Source organism: Lissotriton helveticus, chromosome 1_1, assembly GCF_964261635.1.
Source record: "Lissotriton helveticus chromosome 1_1, aLisHel1.1, whole genome shotgun sequence".
Classification (NCBI taxonomy): Eukaryota; Metazoa; Chordata; class Amphibia; order Caudata; family Salamandridae; genus Lissotriton; species Lissotriton helveticus.
This window is the reverse complement of record NC_136057.1, coordinates 346291091-346311100: the sequence shown is the minus strand read 5'-3', so window position 1 is coordinate 346311100 and position 20010 is coordinate 346291091. Positions and strand designations below refer to the sequence as shown.

Sequence of the window (20010 nt, the reverse complement as noted above, 5' to 3'; positions counted from 1 at the left end):
CAGCTGTGTGACTGATGCAGACCCTTCCATGCACCCCTCTTGTTATGTTATGTACTCCCTTATTGCTTTAAGAGCTCGTGATGTGTTCTGTGGAATGTGTGATATCAGGGTTGGAATGTGGATTGTTGGGGTTGAAGGGTGGCAGTTATGCTAGAGTCGATCTTGGGACGGAGCTACCTCCTGGCACTCACATGTATTAATAGCTTAATTTAATAAAGCTATCATCTACATCTGCCTGCGTCTCTCCATAACAATTGGCGACGATGGACAAGTGAAGAAACCCACTTTATGAGGAAGAAACCCTTCGGATAAACCTTATTGACTGCAGGAATTATAAAGAAAAGAAATTATAATTAAACACCTCGAACACTTTATCTCCGGTGGGAAGGAAACCACTCAGGACACGCCGGTGTATATGAGAAAGGTAACGTAATAGAATAAAATTACTTATCTCATTCGAGTTGGCTGGCCCCGGTCGCAAGGTTCCGTTGAAAAATTCAGAACGGCATTGTTATTTTGAAACGGGAGAGAGATCCAGCACGAGCCGCGCGCAGCTATAACGCGAGAGACATAAGCTGCCTGGAGACACTGGAAGACGTCATAATTAGAGGAAAGACCCTAATTACGTTAAACCACGTTGCGTGATCTACGTGGTGGACATTTTCTTTACATTTCCTGTTCCACCGGAGCAACGCGAATAAGGAGATGATTTCTGTGAACAGATCTACACAATGAAAAGGAATTAACGGTGACTTTATTTTTTTTTTCTCTTCCTTTTCTTTTGAGTAATTCCTTCTTATTGACTCGTGTCGAATATAGACATGTTGGGCGCAGTGTGGAATTGATTTCAAGGAAGAAAAGTATTGTTTTATACAGGTGAGGGAGTCGGGTAGGAGCAAACAGAATTACCACTATTTCCCTTGGTATATTATTAAAATATAAAAAAAAAAAGGGAAATAAACAGTGGAAGTTGTATGTAATGGACCAAGGTGATACAAGTGAAGACAGTGGAAGTACAAGTTTAGTAATGGCTCAACAGAATTTTATGATCAATGCCCCTGAACCCTTTTGGGCAACTGGTACAAAACCGGTTATTAAATGGATTGAGTGGAAGGAGTATTTTATAAACTATGTAGAAGCGATTGATGAAGGGAAGAAAATGATACCAGAGCAAAAGAAAAGAATTTTATTACATTCATTGGGCCCAATTGGTTTGAAAACTCATTCACGCATGAGCAAAGTAGAAGACTTAAATTTGGATGTTTTTGAGAATTGCATTAAAGACATGGATAAGTATTTCGCACCCAAAGTATGCATCGGTGTGACGAGACATAAATTCTTCCAAAGAAAACAAACAAAACAGGAGACTGTTGATGACTGGGTGGATGACTTGAAGAAGTTGGCTATTGATTGCAATTTCAGAGACTTACACGATGAGCTGATAAGGGACCAACTGGTTATGCATAACAATAATACTACATTACAGGATAGGTTATGGGTGAACGGCGATGCGCCTTTGGATGATGTTTTGGCCATAATGAGAAAAGCAGAAATGTCGGGCAGATGTTCATCAGTGGTAAAGGAAACAGAGGAAGATAAGAACACAAATACAGTTTGTAAAATACAAACCACCTACAAACCACAGAGTAAATTTCAACCAAACTTACAGGGGAAGGGGTTGAGCCAACCTTCTAGATTTCAGAAATTTGATGTGAAAAGAGAGGAACGTAGATGCTATCGCTGTGATAGCAAGGAACACTTAGCATACAGTAGAAATTGTCCTGCTTTAAGAAAGAAATGTTCAATATGTGGATTATTAGGCCATTTTAGCAAAATGTGTCGAAGAAGAAGCAATGTTAAATACATATGGGATGAGGAAGAAATTGAACAAGTTGAGGATGAAAGTGAATGTGTGAAGAATGTAAGAGGAAACTATGTGATAAATATTTCGGAAGAGTCGTTACAAGGCAAACCCCTATGTAATATCTCCTTGGGAGGTGTGGTTGTAGAGGTATATGCAGACTCTGGGTCTCCCTACACTATCGTCAATGAGGATGTATGGAAGAAGAATTTTGTGGGTAAAATTGGAGGACAGTTGTATGAGTCGGATATTAACCCCATTGGATTCACAGGCAAGAGGATTGAAATGTTAGGCTACAGATGGCTAACATTTTTGTTTAAGGGAAGGAACACAAGGGGGAAGTTGTATATATCTAAGATTGGACCGTCGGTATTGGGGTGGTTTGACCAGAAAAATTTGAACATCATCCTAGACCCCAATAGTGAGGAGAAAGTGTTGGTGGTGGATGAACAAAGTAAATTGTGTGATATTCTACGCAAAGAATTTCCAAAAGTATTTAGTGAGGTGTTGGGGAAATTACAAGGTTTTGAGCATAAGATACAACTTAAGACTAACGCAGTACCTAAGGTTCACAAGGTGAGACCCATTCCGATGTTAATCAGAGAGGAAGTGAGAAAAGAGTTGCAAGGTCTGTTAACGAAGGGGATCATAGAGGAAGTGGAGGCGTCTGAGTGGATTAGTCCTATTGTTGTCGCACGTAAGCCTAACGGCAAGATCCGGCTGTGCATTGATTTACGCCATCTAAATAACAATATTGTTGTGGAAAAATTTCCATTGCCGAAAATTAATGAAATGGTCTCTCTATTAGATGGTGCTTCATGGTTCTCTACCATAGACCTTTCAGCTGCTTATCACCAGGTGGAGTTAGAACCGGAGTCAAGGTGTCTTACGGCATTCATCACGCCGTTTGGTACTTATCAGTTCAAGCGGATGCCTTTCGGGCTGGCATCAGCTGCCGCTGTCTTCCAGCGACTGATGTACAGATTGTTAGGGGACATGGAATTGATCTCATTTTTCCAGGATGATATTTTAGTTGCTGCTAAGGACCAGGAAGAGCATGATATCAAGCTAAGACAAGTTTTAAAGGTGTTGGAGGAAGCGGGACTTACTGTTGAGTTGTCAAAATGTAAATTTAGTCAGAGGAACGTATCGTATTTAGGTCACATTATTAGTGAAGAAGGTGTCAGGCCCAAACCGGAATTGATTGAGAATATAGTGAACTCGGGAGCACCTTGTACCAAAGAGGAGGTGAGGGCATTCCTTGGGATGGCAGAGTATTGTGCGAAATTTGTGAGCAATTTTGCATCTAAGACGTTTAACATAAGGAATTTGCTGAAAAAGAATATCAAATTTGACTGGACAAAGGAGTGTCAAGATGAATTTGTCAAGATCAAAGACGATTTACAACATGTCAATGCCTTAGCTAGTTTTAACCCTAATACTGAATCTTTGTTGACAACGGATGCCAGTGATAAGGGTCTGGGGGCTGTGTTAGCACAAGTGGATGATCAAGGGAAAGAAAAGATAATTTTATTTGCTTCCAGAGCACTGTCACCTGCTGAGGTAAGGTATCCTATCATTGAGAGAGAGGCGTTAGCATGTGCGTGGGCATTGGAGCATTTCAGAGCTTTTGTTTGGGGCAAACCAGTGGTCATTCGCACGGATCATCGACCATTGGTAAAAATGTTGTCGTCGGAAGGGATTTCTGGAGCTTCAGCAAGAATGGCCAGGTTATCCATGCGCATGAGAGAGTATATATACAAAATGATTTACTTACCTGGCAGGGATAATCTAGTTGCAGATTGTTTGTCGAGATTGCCTTCTCCACTTGAAGAGTGTGCAGATGATCCTTGGGGTGCTTTTAACGTAGCTTTGGTGCATAATTCAGGAGCTCCTGCTATAAGCAACGAAGAGTGGCTAGTAGAGCAGGAGAAGGATGTGGAACTCAAAAGGGTTCAAGAATATATATGTAAGGGGTGGCCTAAGAAATGTTTCAGAGATGATGGGTTAAAGGCCTTTTGGGAGGTAAGAATGGAATTATCTCTAGAAAAGAATGTACTCTTTAGGGGCGATAGAGTCATTTCCCCGGTCTCGTTGAGACAAAAGATTTTGGAATTATGCCATGAAGGGCATTTTGGAATTGGTAGGAACAAAGTGATTGTTAAAAATATGTTTTGGTGGCCAGGAGTGGATAAGGATACGGAGAAATTTGTGAGGAGTTGTAAGGTTTGTTGTTCTGCTGACAAGACTCTCAGAACTCTGAAACCAAGCATGAGTGAGGGATTGATTCCTGATCTTCCCTGGGATACTATTGCTGTCGACATTATAGGACCTTTGGGTGCCATGAGTGAATTTGGTTTGGTTGCTATAGACTTATTTACTAAGTGGCCTATAGTCAGGTTTGTTGACAAGGCGGACACTGTTTCTGTTTTGAAATTTCTAGATAAGATTTTTATCATGGAGGGTCTACCAAGTTGTATTCTCACTGATAATGGTGTTCAGTTTCTGTCGCATATGGCTGAGGAGTATTTTCGGAAATGTGGTGTTAGGCATAAAACTTCTGCTTTATACAATCCTAGTGGCAACTGCACTGTCGAGAGATTTAATAGAGTGATCAAGGGGGTGATACAGGCTGCTGTTAACAAGGGATTGGATTGGAAAGTTCAGGTACAGAAAGCGGTGTGGTCTTATAGAATTACATCACAGACTGGCGTTGGTCTCTCCCCATTTGTTATGATGAGAGGAAGGTTGCCTAGGAGCAAAGTTAACCCTGGGTGGTTGGTGGAAGGGAAAGTGTCTCAGTGGTCACCTTCTAAAGTTAAGAAGGATTTGGAGCTACTCCACGCTAAAAGCAAGAATTATTATGATGCTCATCATGGTACAAAAGACATACATATTGCTGAAGGAGACTGGGTGCGTGTGAGGAAACCGGGGAAGGTACCGAAGGGGGAGAGTTGTTTTGATCCAACAAAACAGGTTAAGGAAGTGTTGAGAAATGCTGTAAGACTAAGTGATGGGAGAGTATGGAACATGAAAAGTATTGCTGTTAATCCTGAACAAAGCAACATGGAGAGTACTGTGGTGAGTGGTGAACGGAATGGTTATGATTGGATTGAAGATCATTTTGAAAATAGTTGTTTGCAATCCCAGCTTGCGGATGTAGGAGGCAACGGTGGAGGTGTCATAGTAGACTCTTCTGTTGTCGGTTCGTCCGTAGACGAGAAGGGGGGAGGGGTTGCTGGTAGAGATGCCAATACTGAGTCTGATACTAACAGTGGTATGGGTGGTTCCACCGCTGTGGGAAGGGAGTATAGAAAATCTGATGCTAACAGTGGCATGGTTGGTTCTGCCGCTGTAGGAAGGGAACATGGAAAAAGAACTTGTGTTTTACCTTCATGGTTTAAGGACTATGTTACTTAATGCTCTATGATGTATCTATTCAATTGGTTTTTATTTTTATTTTTATTTTATTTTTGTTTATTTTATTTCCTTACTCCTTTTTATTAAGGGAGGGGGATGTGTTATGTTATGTACTCCCTTATTGCTTTAAGAGCTCGTGATGTGTTCTGTGGAATGTGTGATGTCAGGGTTGGAATGTGGATTGTTGGGGTTGAAGGGTGGCAGTTATGCTAGAGTCGATCTTGGGACGGAGCTACCTCCTGGCACTCACCTGTATTAATAGCTTAATTTAATAAAGCTATCATCTACATCTGCCTGCGTCTCTCCATAACACCTCTCTTCCTCAGGAGATGAGTGAAGCACTGTTAATTGCTCCGTTTGTGTGGGGAGGCCTGTGTTTCAGCTGGAGAGGAAATTAATTAACTGGGCACAGCAGGGTGCCAAAAGATCTGGGCTCTGATCCTGAGTTGTGTACCAAATAAATACCATACCTAATCCAGTCACTATGGAAGCCTGAGTTTGAGAGTATAACAACTTTCAGCCTCAAGACATTTGTCATGTGAATGGCCTGATGGTTTGCCTTCAGGTCAAGGGACCTCAAATCTGTTTATGAGGCAGTGAAGGCAACACACGAGGGAGGATAGTGGGAGCGGATTTTTAATCAACTCTTTTTGTGTTTTCTTTTCTAGTGCAAAACCCAAGGCAATACCACCCCACTGGGCCAAAATGGCACACACCATCAAAGGATATCAGGTATAAGTTTGTGATTTTGGTCAACAGAGGAGGGATATGGTTTTTTATAGTAATGTGCAAGGAGTAAACAAGATGTGAAGCCAATGAATTGACAGCAAAGGATAATTTGTTTAGAATGTTTTATCCCTTCTAATGAAAGCATGGTACAATAGGTGTCTGTTATATTGCTGCCTGTTTCTTTTCCTTCAGCCAAACGCCCAATACTGTTGAGCATCTGTTCTGATAATTAGGGGGTTGTATCTGGAAAGATTACGCCATCTGAAACACAGAATGAGAGGCAGCATTTCCTGCACTAGTAATGAGAACTAATTACAGCTTCAATTGTAAAAAAAGTGGATAGAGGCATAATGGGCTAAAACAAATAATGTTGATTAATATATTGTGAATGAACTCAAAGTGCACTCCCTTCTACTTTACTCTGATCACATGCATAATTTGGACATATTTTAAAATTGCAGTAAAGGTTTATTAATAATACTTATAAATATAAATAAAACCCACAGAAACCAAATATATGATAAAGGTAAAAATAGGTGCCTCTCAAGTTGAAAGTCAAGATAACCTTATGCTTTCTGAGCAACACATCTGGCGCAATCAACCAAAGCATCAACTAGAAGGTTGATTCTGCAAGGCAAGATTTAGAAGAAGGAGTCCTGTAATAGACAACCTGGTGTCACACATTTGACACAGCTGACAAGATTCATAATGGCACTGACAACTACATAAATTATTATTGAAGATAAATACTGGCGCTAAGGTTTTTAGATAGCACAATGCCACAGATGTACATAAATATTTCAGTGATATGCAATGGAAAGTACAGAAATATCCCAGTGATATCAAGACATTTCCCATGAAGGCAATCCAAAGTTAAAAACATGGGTGTATTGTTCGACTCCAAATTGTCTTTTGAGAATCAGATTATCAGTGTGGCCAGCATCAAAGAAAACGATAGTACACACCCTGGTAACCTCGCAGTTAGATTATTATAATGTTTTATATCTTGGAGTATCCAAAGGGAGCTTAAAAGAACTCCAAGGAGTGCAAAACATGGCAGGACGCTTGGTTTTAAATCTTCCCAAAAGAGCGTTTGTATCTGAATGAATGAATGAATGAATAAAGTATTTATTGAGCGCACTGTGGCCAAGCGGCTTCCTGCCCTTGACACCCTCCACTGGCTCTCTCTGGAGAAAATAATTACTTTCAAAGCCATGTGTTTTTGCCACAAAATCCTTTCTCACCATGGCCCCAAATATGCGTGCCCAATGATGCAACCTTATCTTCCTTCATGCAATCTGAGATCCACGAAAGCCAATCTACTGTCGGTACCCTGTGTATTTAGAGCTTTTCTTTCTCCTACTTGGTAGCCAAGGTCTGGAACTCCTTATAGGTCCATCTGAGAGTGGAATATTCCAAAATGATGCTCTGGGCAGACTTAAAACGTGGCTGTTTAGTTCACCTTAGTTTGTTTGGGTGAACATCTGATCCCCATAGCATTTCTGCTGCCGTCTTAGGTAGGTGAGCCCATAGCGCTGGGAGGCACTGTATGGTGTAACCAGGCACTTTAGATATCGCTTTAATATTAATATTATTATTATTATTATTATTATTTTATCTTCTACAGGAGCAGGGATTACTGCAAAAGATCCTGATTACAAATTGTGGAATATCGTAAGTGAACTGGTGTTCCAGCACCAAGCTTTTCAGGGTGCTGGAAGAACAGATCCAATTATATCTGCCAGAAATTCCACCAGTGAAATCGAATTTGGAAAAGGCTGATTTGCAGCCCAGCCCCAGTCCCTGGCTCTCAACGTCTCTCTGTCAAGACAGGGAGAGACTTTAATGCCCCCCTCCCCCTGTCAAGCAACAACCTCTCCTTTCCTTGCGCACTTTTACCTTTTCTTCTCCCACCCATCCCAACCCTTCCCTTCCCCCCCTGTCCTGCACAAGCCTCCTCACACACATTTGCCAGTTGCTCTGAGCAGGTGGTAACAGGAGCATTAAATCACATGGAAGTGTGAATTCTGTGCAGAATTCAACCTGATAAATCCAGGTCCCTGCAGTTATTCCCCATTCCTTATGGATCAGGAGGAATTATGTGTGGAGATTCCGGCCAGTACTGAATACTCTAGCCACCCAGAACTTCCACACATAATTCCTCCTGACTTCTAATCAAGGCCCTAAGTGTAAAACAATGTATTTCTTTACCTTTCAGTTGGTGGATGTTCATAGGACCTCTTCTGAATTCAAAGAAATTGAAAGAGAATTTGAAAAGACCATGCGTGGATATTCAATACTGAAATTAAAGAGGGTTCAGAATCCATCACTCTGGGAAGTTTATCAAATGTAAGTATTTTACAGCTTGATTGGCATTGTTTCCAGTAGAAAATTATTTTGAAAGAGTCTTTATTAAAGTCACTGGGGTTGGTCAACACGGTGGAAGGAGGTGGTGGGAAGCAACGTGGGGAAGATGAAAGCTACGTGGAGGGGATGAGGAGGAGAGGCAGCGGGCAAGAGAGAAGGAGGGAGTGGGTGGGGGAAGCCACAAGGAGGGCAGGGGAGAAGGAATAGTAATGGCAAGAGAGCAATGTGGTTTGGGCAGTGGAGATGCACATGGGCGAGAGAGAGCAACACAGAGCGCAAAAGGTAGAAGAGTAGCACCCCAGGGATAGAGGTGGAAAACCACGCATTCTTGTGGGGTGCTTTAAGAGAAACGGAAAAATGAAGTCCCTAAAAGCGAGCAGTGGAAGGACAAAAGTACATTGGAAATGCTCCAGGGCCAGGACAGTCACACAACAGACAAGACAAGCCACTGAATAGGAATCAAGCAAATGCACGAGAGGGTGGTTATCCCGTAGTATGCACGTTTTTGTGGAGTACTCATACACTATTCCAAATAGTGTCATAGTATTATAATCAAACATGCCCTCTCAAAGACATTTGCCATCATCATCTCCTAAGAAAACTGACTAAACGAAGCAAACAGTACCTTACAGCAGACGTTTCCGAAGAAACAGATGAATAGCCATATCTACTATAGGGTAAACAGACATAATATCGACTACAAAATATCGAATGGACATAATATCGAGTACAACATATAGGCTGTACAAAATATCGAATGGACAGAATATAGACATCAAAAATATCGTTTTGAAGGTAAGTAATGTAATATCGAATGTTAAAAATATAGAAAGTAAAAATATCGAAGTATATAATATAGGTTATTAAAATTATCGAATTTTTAATAACATCGAATTTTTTATAGTGTTTGTTATGTTTTTATATGTGTGAAAAGTGTGTATTTATGTTATAATTAATTTTAATTAATGAATTTTGTTTTTTTATTTTTTTCGTAATTTAATTCTGTAGCGGGTTGTGGGTTTATAGGGGAATAGGGTGGGAAGTAATTTAATTATAATTAATTAAATATGTAAATTTATATATTGGTATTAATTTTTAATTAATTGTTAATTAATTTATATTTGGTAATGAATTAAATTTTAATTGGCAATTAATTTTAATTAATTGATTAATTGCTAATTATGTTAATTTTACTAATTTATTTTCTGTAGCGGGTTGTGGGTTTATAGGGGAATTGGGTGGGAAGTAATTTATTTATAATTAATTAAATATGTAAAAATATTTATTGGGATTTTTTAGAAATAATTGTTAATTAATTTTTTATGGGTAATTAATTAAATTTTAATTGCCAATTAATTTTATTTAATTGATTAATTGCTAATTATGTTAATTTTACTATTTTCTGTAGCGGGTTGTGAGTTTATAGGGGAATAGGGTGTGAAGTAATTTATTCATAATTAACTAAATAATACAATTTATTTAATTGTATTTAATTGTATTTAATTTGAATTAATTGTTAATTAATTTTTAATTGTTAATTAATTAATTGTTAATTTGTAATTAATTTGAATAGGTAACTAATAGTAAAAATTAATTGTAATTTGTAATTTTAATTGATTAATTATTATATTATATTAAATTGGTAATTACTTTTAATTAATTTTTTCCCTACTGTTGCACTCTTTGGAGTGGGAATAGTAATTTTTACCCCTACGCTATCCAACGCTTTCTCTACTGTTGCACTCTTTGGAGTGGGAATAGTAATTTTTACCCCTACGCTATCCAACGCTTTCCCTACTGTTGCACCCACTGGAGTGGGAATAGTAATTTTTACCCCTACGCTATCCAACGCTTTCCCTACTGTTGCACTCACTGGAGTGGGAATAGTAATTTTTACCCCTACGCTATCCAATGCTTTCCCTACTGTTGCACTCTTTGGAGTGGGAATAGTAATTTTTACCTCTACCCTATCCTATGCTTTCCCTACTGTTGCACTCTTTGGAGTGGGAATAGTAATTTTAACCCCTACGCTATCCAACGCTTTCCCTACTGTTGCACTCACTGGAGTGGGAATAGTAATTTTTACCCCTACGCTATCCAATGCTTTCCCTACTGTTGCACTCTTTGGAGTGGGAATAGTAATTTTTACCTACCTCTACCCTATCCTATGCTTTCCCTACTGTTGCACTCTTTGGAGTGGGAATAGTAATTTTAACCCCTACGCTATCCAACGCTTTCCCTACTGTTGCACACACTGGAGTGGGAATAGTAATTTTTACCTCTACGCTATCCAACGCTTTCCCTACTGTTGCACTCTTTGGAGTGGGAATAGTAATTTTTACCCCTACACTATCCAACGCTTTCCCTACTGTTGCACCCACTGGAGTCGGAATAGTAATTTTTACCCCAACGCTATCCAACGCTTTCCCTACTGTTGCACTCACTGGAGTGGGAATAGTAATTTTTACCCCTACGCTATCCAACGCTTTCCCTACTGTTGCACTCTTTGGAGTGGGAATAGTAATTTTTACCTCTACGCTATCCAACGCTTTCCCTACTGTTGCACTCTTTGGAGTGGGAATAGTAATTTTTACTTCTACGCTATCCAACGCTTTCCCTACTGTTGCACTCTTTGGAGTGGGAATAGTAATTTATACCCCTACGCTATCCAACGCTTTCCCTACAGTTGCACCCTGCACCCACTGGAGTGGGAATAGTAATTTTTACCCCTACGCTATCCAACGCTTTTCCTACTGTTGCACTCACTGGAGTGGGAATAGTAATTTTTACCCCTACGCTATCCAACGCTTTTCCTACTGTTGCACTCTTTGGAGTGGGAATAGTAATTTTTACCTCTACCCTATCCAACGCTTTCCCTACTGTTGCACTCTTTGGAGTGGGAATAGTAACTTTAACCCCTATGCTATCCAACGCTTTCCCTACTGTTGCACTCTTTGGAGTGGGAATAGTAATTTTAACCCCTACGCTATCCAACGCTTTCCCTACTGTTGCACTCTTTGGAGTGGGAATAGTAATTGTTACCTCTACGCTATCCAACGCTTTCCCAACTGTTGCACCCACTGGAGTGGGAATAGTAATTGTTATCCCTACGCTATCCAACGCTTTCCCTACTGTTGCACTCACTGGAGTGGGAATAGTAATTTTTACCCCTACGCTATCCAACGCTTTCCCTACTGTTGCACTCTTTGGAGTGGGAATAGTAATTTTTACACTTCCGCTATCCTACGGTAATAATATTGGATATTATTTAATTATATTATGTTACTATATATATATATATATATATATATATATATATATGAAGAAGAAATCCCAACCCGTCAATGGACGACAGGCTACGGCAGGGTGCAGACCTCAGGACGCCACATCAAACGGCCAGAAAAGCTCACAAACGATCCAACTCAAGTGAGTATGCAGGAAAAACGTTTTATCAGTGGATCGTGTTTCACTTCTCACATCTAGCGACTCCATCACTGCTAGCACTAACAACATACAGGATACCTCTCACTGCACTGTCAGATTGATCACTACTTTTTGCTCACAAGAGCGTAAGATTAGGCGCATCATTGGTACTGAATGGCCTATTATTCTGACTGACTCTATTCTTGGCCCATTGTTATCTGAAACACCTACAATCACATTCAGACGTGCGCCTTCCATGCGTGATGCTCTGGATAGAGCAGCACCTGAAAATCCACCTAAAATCAGCAAAATTAACAAAATGGGCTTTTTTAAATGCACATCTTGTCGTGCCTGCAATTTTGCCACTAACACCACTCATTATGTCACTGCGTTCAGCGATGTACCCATCCTGATTAACGAATATCTAACTTGCAGATCTGAGTTTGTTGTTTACAAGCTCAAATGTACATGCAACTTGGAGTACATAGGTAGCACTAAGCTGCCTGTTCATCAAAGAATACTCCAACATATTAGAGCCATAGTAAACAGTGACAGTAATTACCCTGTGGCCAGACATTTTAAGGCATTTCATGAGAAAAAATTGAAAGATCTACAATATACTGTTCTATGTTCGGTACCCCAACCGAGCCGCGGCGGTGACCGCGAAAAACTACTGAGACAACGTGAATCCCAGCTTATCATGTCACTCGATACTAAGGCCCCAAACGGTTTAAATCTGACGGAAGATTTGAAAAGTTTCCTCTAATTTTGTTCTGTATTTGGTTCTGGTCTTGGTTCTTATCTGTCCCTTTCCTAGACTGTGATGACATTGGTTTTTCTTCATTTATTAATTTATTCTTGTTCAAGAAACTTCGCCATCTAGTGGTCTTGGTCTATTTATGTTTATCTGCTCTGATGCTTCTCGCATCGGATCTATGGAATTTTCTTACTTAGCATCGGTGTTAGTTTAACCTTTGCTCCTTTCTGTACCTATTCTTTTGCCTCGTAGTAAATTTCCCTTGTTTTTTTCTCTGGATTTCTTTTTATCACTTAACATACTTTTCGGTTGGGCCTTTTGTTTTCACTTCTAATTTTCTATATTCATTTTAGGATTATTTTTGGTATACATGTATCTTATGTTCAGCACTTCTTTTGCATCACATGACTCATATTATTGTTCTTTCTTTTAGCTGATGTGGCAGTCCTCTATTGTCTAACAGTAATGAGGTTATCTTTATTCACGGCACTATGTCTTGATGTTTCTGACACATGTGGTTGATTCAATGTTGTTGGCCCATATCTGCTCCTTCTGATCTGGCACTATGCCTTTATACTTGCTTGTTGCTTATTGTGGTGCCTTTATTCAAGCATCAGACTATTTATTAGTCTGTTTTTGAGCTATTTTTGCCATCGTAATTCATTTTTATGTTTTTTTACTACTACGTGTCAGATCTTTGTATTTATACCTATTTACATATTGTTATCAATTGTTTATTTTTGCCACTGTCATTTTTCATGTCCGTATTTACTGTCATGTTGTTGCAATTTTAAATTAGTATTTTGTGCACTATTCTTCTATTTCACTTGTTTGGGCGTGTTCCCCCAATTAAGCCCCTCCCTGTGTTGTGTATATATACCGATACAGAAAAGGGGGTGGTGATGAACAGAGTGTCTGAATTAAGCAGACCACTCTTACCCAGTCCAAAGATCAGGGCTTGATCCATCACCGTTATTTATCTCACTGCCCCATCCCAGCTCAGAACCTGGCTATATGCAAATTAGTCTGTCCCTGGCCCAGTGCATCATGGGAACAGGGCAGACCAAACTACAAAGCCAATTCTTCACCAGAAAGGAGACAAGCTACCGGGGACCGGTTTCTGGCATTTCAGCCTCTTCGGCCCGGCTTGCTTGAATCCTGATGGAGCAGTGAGAAAGGGACTCATGTCTGAGTATACCCTGCCACACCTATAGTGGCCAAAAACGATACAGAAAAGGGGGTGGTGATGAACAGAGTGTCTGAATTAAGCAGACCACTCTTACCCAGTCCAAAGATCAGGGCTTGATCCATCACCGTTATTTATCTCACTGCCCCATCCCAGCTCAGAACCTGGCTATATGCAAATTAGTCTGTCCCTGGCCCAGTGCATCATGGGAACAGGGCAGACCAAACTACAAAGCCAATTCTTCACCAGAAAGGAGACAAGCTACCGGGGACCGGTTTCTGGCATTTCAGCCTCTTCGGCCCGGCTTGCTTGAATCCTGATGGAGCAGTGAGAAAGGGACTCATGTCTGAGTATACCCTGCCACACCTATAGTGGCCAAAAACGATACAGAAAAGGGGGTGGTGATGAACAGAGTGTCTGAATTAAGCAGACCACTCTTACCCAGTCCAAAGATCAGGGCTTGATCCATCACCGTTATTTATCTCACTGCCCCATCCCAGCTCAGAACCTGGCTATATGCAAATTAGTCTGTCCCTGGCCCAGTGCATCATGGGAACAGGGCAGACCAAACTACAAAGCCAATTCTTCACCAGAAAGGAGACAAGCTACCGGGGACCGGTTTCTGGCATTTCAGCCTCTTCGGCCCGGCTTGCTTGAATCCTGATGGAGCAGTGAGAAAGGGACTCATGTCTGAGTATACCCTGCCACACCTATAGTGGCCAAAAACGATACAGAAAAGGGGGTGGTGATGAACAGAGTGTCTGAATTAAGCAGACCACTCTTACCCAGTCCAAAGATCAGGGCTTGATCCATCACCGTTATTTATCTCACTGCCCCATCCCCATGAAACTGGGATGGTGCAATGAGCTAAAAAACGGTGTTGGATCTAGCCCTGATCTCTTGACTGGGTGAGAGTACTCTGCTTAATTCAGAGACTCTGTCCATCACCACCCCTTGTTGTAAATAATTTTGTCCACCCTAAGCGTGGAAGGGTATACTCAGATGTGAGTCCCTTGCTCATTGCACCATCAGGATTCAAGCAAGCCGGGCCGAAGACGCCTGAAATGGCAGAAACCGGTCCCCGGAAGCTTGTTTCCTTCCCAGTGTAAGAATTGGCTTTTGTAGTCTGGTCTGCCCTGTTCCCATGATGCACTGGGCCAGGGACAGACTAATTTGCATACAGCCAGGTTCTGAAACTGGGATGGTGCAATGAGCTAAAAAACGGTGTTGGATCTAGCCCTGATCTCTTGACTGGGTGAGAGTACTCTGCTTAATTCAGAGACTCTGTCCATCACCACCCCTTGTTGTAAATAATTTTGTCCACCCTAAGCGTGGAAGGGTATACTCAGATGTGAGTCCCTTGCTCATTGCACCATCAGGATTCAAGCAAGCCGGGCCGAAGACGCCTGAAATGGCAGAAACCGGTCCCCGGAAGCTTGTTTCCTTCCCAGTGTAAGAATTGGCTTTTGTAGTCTGGTCTGCCCTGTTCCTATGATGCACTGGGCCAGGGACAGACTAATTTGCATACAGCCAGGTTCTGAAACTGGGATGGTGCAATGAGCTAAAAAACGGTGTTGGATCTAGCCCTGATCTCTTGACTGGGTGAGAGTACTCTGCTTAATTCAGAGACTCTGTCCATCACCACCCCTTGTTGTAAATAATTTTGTCCACCCTAAGCGTGGAAGGGTATACTGAGATGTGAGTCCCTTGCTCATTGCACCATCAGGATTCAAGCAAGCCGGGCCGAAGACGCCTGAAATGGCAGAAACCGGTCCCCGGAAGCTTGTTTCCTTCCCAGTGTAAGAATTGGCTTTTGTAGTCTGGTCTGCCCTGTTCCCATGATGCACTGGGCCAGGGACAGACTAATTTGCATACAGCCAGGTTCTGAAACTGGGATGGTGCAATGAGCTAAAAAACGGTGTTGGATCTAGCCCTGATCTCTTGACTGGGTGAGAGTACTCTGCTTAATTCAGAGACTCTGTCCATCACCACCCCTTGTTGTAAATAATTTTGTCCACCCTAAGCGTGGAAGGGTATACTCAGATGTGAGTCCCTTGCTCATTGCACCATCAGGATTCAAGCAAGCCGGGCCGAAGACGCCTGAAATGGCAGAAACCGGTCCCCGGAAGCTTGTTTCCTTCCCAGTGTAAGAATTGGCTTTTGTAGTCTGGTCTGCCCTGTTCCCATGATGCACTGGGCCAGGGACAGACTAATTTGCATACAGCCAGGTTCTGAAACTGGGATGGTGCAATGAGCTAAAAAACGGTGTTGGATCTAGCCCTGATCTCTTGACTGGGTGAGAGTACTCTGCTTAATTCAGAGACTCTGTCCATCACCACCCCTTGGTGTATATATACCCTCATTTTTTTCTGAGTGTCTGTATGTGAACAAGCTCCCCTGCGGAGCGAAACGCGTCATTGTTTAATAAACGTTTTTCCTGCATACTCACTTGAGTTGGATCGTTTGTGAGCTTTTCTGGCCGTTTGATGTGCCGTCCTGAGGTCTGCACCCTGCCGTAGCCTGTCGTCCATTGACGGGTTATGATTTCTTCTTCATCTGTTTGCCGGGATCAGCTGCTTCCGGCTTGTGGACCCTCCCGCTGACCTGAGGCACAGCGTCGGCGCAGCTATCTGCGTTTGGTTCAAGCGCATCGCTACCTATATATATATATATATATATATATATATATATATATATATATATATATATATTACCTACTGGCGGTCGCCAGTAGGTATATATAGTTAGGATTTTTTCTCTATGGGTTTTTTGAAAATTCTATGTCTAATAACTTTGGCGTTTGTGGACGGAATTGGCTGAAATTTTCAGGAAAATGGCACATTTTGTTTCTGAGCAGCCCTTGAAATTTGGGGGGGGTTCGTCAAGGGGGGGCTGAGAAAAAAGGGGGGTCCCAAAACGTGTTTTTAACATTGAGTTTTCCATAGGGCGGTTGGCCTCACTTTTAGCCCGAACGGCTGAATGGATTTGCACGAAACTTGGCAAAATTGTAGGGACTGGTAGCCCGATGTGCCTTTTGTAGGTCTCAATATATGTGCTACAGTGGATTTTGAGAAATTAACGTTTAAAAAAAGATATATATCTGTAACAGCGGACCGGGCAGCGCTCCAGGACGCGTACTTTTCGCGCAACGGAGCTTTGTGAAGCGAAGCTGATTGGTTCTCCGGCGTCTGTCAACATTCCAAACAGTCCGTAGCGGCCGCCATCTTGTCTCTCGGTAGGATCGAGAGACAAGAGGAGGCCAAAGCGAAGGGGCAAATGACCATAAGGGGGAATAGTAGATCCTCGCTGACCCCCTACGTTTGATGTGGAGGTTTTAAAAGGGCCCCGCGGGGCAAAAAAAAAAATAATAATAATCGAACGGCTGAATGGATTTGCACGAAACTTGGCAAAATATTAGGGACTGGTAGCCCGATGTGCCTTTGCTAGGTCTCAATATATGTGCTCCAGTGGATTTTGAGAAATTAACGTTAAAAAAAAGATATATATCTGTAACAGCGCTCCGCTTCGCGTACTTTTCGCGTTACGGAGCTTTGCGAAGCTGATTGGTTCTCCGGCGTCTGTCAACATTCCAAACAGTCCGTAGCGGCCGCCATCTTGTCTCTCGGTAGGATTGAGAGACAAGAGGAGGCCAAAGCGAAGGGGGAAATGACCATAAGGGGGTATAGTAGATTCTTCCTGACCTCTTAGGTTTGATGTACCATTTTGCCAAGTTTGGTGTAATTCCGTTCAGCCATTCAGGCTGTAGACGTATGTAAATGTCCTATGGATAATTGCATGGGGAAAACACATTTGAAAGTGTTGAAATTTAGAACCAATTAAAATGTTACTTTGGTTTTGTATTTGTGTGTGATGAAAGTTAATTGGTTATGTATATATGTCAAATGAGAGGAAACCACAGCCATTTTGTGATACTACTGTCTGAGGTACATTTGTGAGGAATTGTTGGTGGTGAATTTCTGGTGTTTGATTTACACAGTACTAACACTTCTCCTACTTTTAAAAAGGTGAGTTGTTAATTTGTAAGGGGAACTATGTTGTACACTTGAAGATAATTTGAAAAATGTTTTCTGTTATTTATTTGCAGTCCTTCTGTTATACTAAATACTTGATAAAGTTAGTTTTATATTATGTATTACTAAAAACGATAAATGAAAGTGATTATTTTTTTCTGCAATTTACAGCAAGCAATTTCAAAATAAAATGGCTCACAATGAAGAGACCGTGGCAATTTCTTTTGAATTGTCCACTACATTGATTGAAATTGAGAGCACCAATAATGAAATATTGTCACAAGGAGGAGATGACTTGTATGATTCCATTAGATTGATTGAAATGGACAGCACCAATAATGAAATATTGGCACAAGGAGATGACTTGAATGATTCCACTACATTGATTGAAATTGAGAGCACCAATAATGAAATATTGTCACAAGGAGGAGATGACTTGTATGATTCCATTAGATTGATTGAAATGGACAGCACCAATAATGAAATATTGTCACAAGGAGGAGATGACTTGAATGATTCCACTACATTGATTGAAATTGAGAGCACCAATAATGAAATATTGTCACGAGGAGATGACTTGAATGATTCCACTACATTGATTGAAATTGACAGCACCAATAATGAAATATTGTCACAAGGAGGAGATGACTTGAATGATTTTTTTGATCAATCTCTTGATGGCGAATTTATCGAATGTTTGGAGACCATAGAGGTACAAGAATCATCATTGCAGACTTTTCATGAGGACATTGCTGATGAGGACATGTTACTAGTTCTTTCAAATTTAGAAAATTCTGAAGAATAAATTTATATTTAGAAATCAAAAATTGTTTGAGACATTATTCATTTTTATTTTTAATTTATGAGGTTGTAGCGAAGTGATTGTAGTATAAAATGAGACTTATAGTATAGAGTGCAACATTTTTATGTTACATGGTAAGTTTACTCATATTTACTTCCCTTCTGCCACTATATTATCTCCAATGTGTATTTGACATCTCTTCTTCATCTCCGGCCTCCTTTCTCTCACTGTGTCTCCGATGCATCTTATCGCTGCTATTTTGTGTAATTACAGAAGAGAGTAAAATAAAATAGTTCGGAACGTGAAAAGGGGGCAAAGTAGAGTACTCCTCACCCCCTAGGCCTTTTTAGGCGGTCCCAAAAGGATCAGTTTCTGCTTTCCTGAGAGATTATGGTATGAGTTCCATATACCACAATAACTTGCATTACAACATGCAAGATATCTATCTCCTTTTGGAGATATTCGCGCTAAGCGCGAATATCTCCAAAAAGTAACACCTGCCTTGAGCAGTTCTTAGCCATGTTATCCAATGGGAGGTGGATAACATGGCTAAGAGCATTAGCTCGGTAATGCATGAATATCGCTGAGTTTTTAGCGATATTGATGCATTGCGGCCGTTTATTATCGCATTTGCGATAAACCTTGATAATAGCAAGGTTTATCTTCGATAATTTCTGACGATGCTTAGCGGTAAAAAATTCGTTGGTAAGCATCGTTTGCGATAAATATCGCTTAACTTTGGTAATATGCCCCAACGTCTGTTAACGTTCGATTCGAAGGAAATGAGGAAGTGTTGAAAAACATTGTTTGCGCCATCTTGCCTTTTTTGAAATGCCACACTTTTGTGGTGCACGGCAGCCATTTTAGATGTCTTGACCAGACCCACTCTCTGCACGCTGTCGATTCGTAGCATGGCTCCTCACCCTCGCAAGCATCTTCCCCAGGCACTGGTCACCCCCGCTCTCTGTCTTATGCATGGGCAATAAACCTCCCCCCATCTGCGCTGCTCTTCCCTGAAAATCACACTCTGTGCCCGCCCGACACCTCCCTTTCGCCCTATTCACTACCGCACCCTCTGACACTCCTCTTCCTCTGTGTCCGATTGTCCAGGCTATCAGCTAGCCCTGCAGATGTAGTTTATGGCCCCAGCTGTAAAGAATCACCCCTCTTCAAAGGAGTTATAGTAGATCAAGGCCCACACCCGATGAGATCCGTCACACCACACGCGTTCCTACTATCTGAAAACCATCCTGTATTGTGATTGGGGAGGGGACCGAGCCTGAAGCGGAAGATTCCAGGAATGACTCTTGGTACATCAAAGTTTTTACAATTATGTGTCACATTAAAAATATGTAGCACTCCAACAAAGTAGTAGGAATATAAAACTTTAAAAACATATAAATATATACAACAAAACAAAAACAGTAAAAACAT

General features: G+C 41.2%; 1 protein-coding gene across 1 annotated transcript in view; it reads left to right on the top strand.

Moving 5' to 3' along the window:
* The window catches only part of LOC144807727 (protein mono-ADP-ribosyltransferase PARP12-like), a 332204-nt gene that overhangs the window by 259344 nt on the left and 52850 nt on the right, over nt 1-20010 (top strand). The window contains exons 10-11 of the mRNA XM_078673397.1: nt 5950-6013; nt 8229-8359. Coding sequence (XP_078529523.1) covers nt 5950-6013; nt 8229-8359 — 195 coding nt within the window. The remainder of the gene's footprint in view (nt 1-5949; nt 6014-8228; nt 8360-20010) is intronic.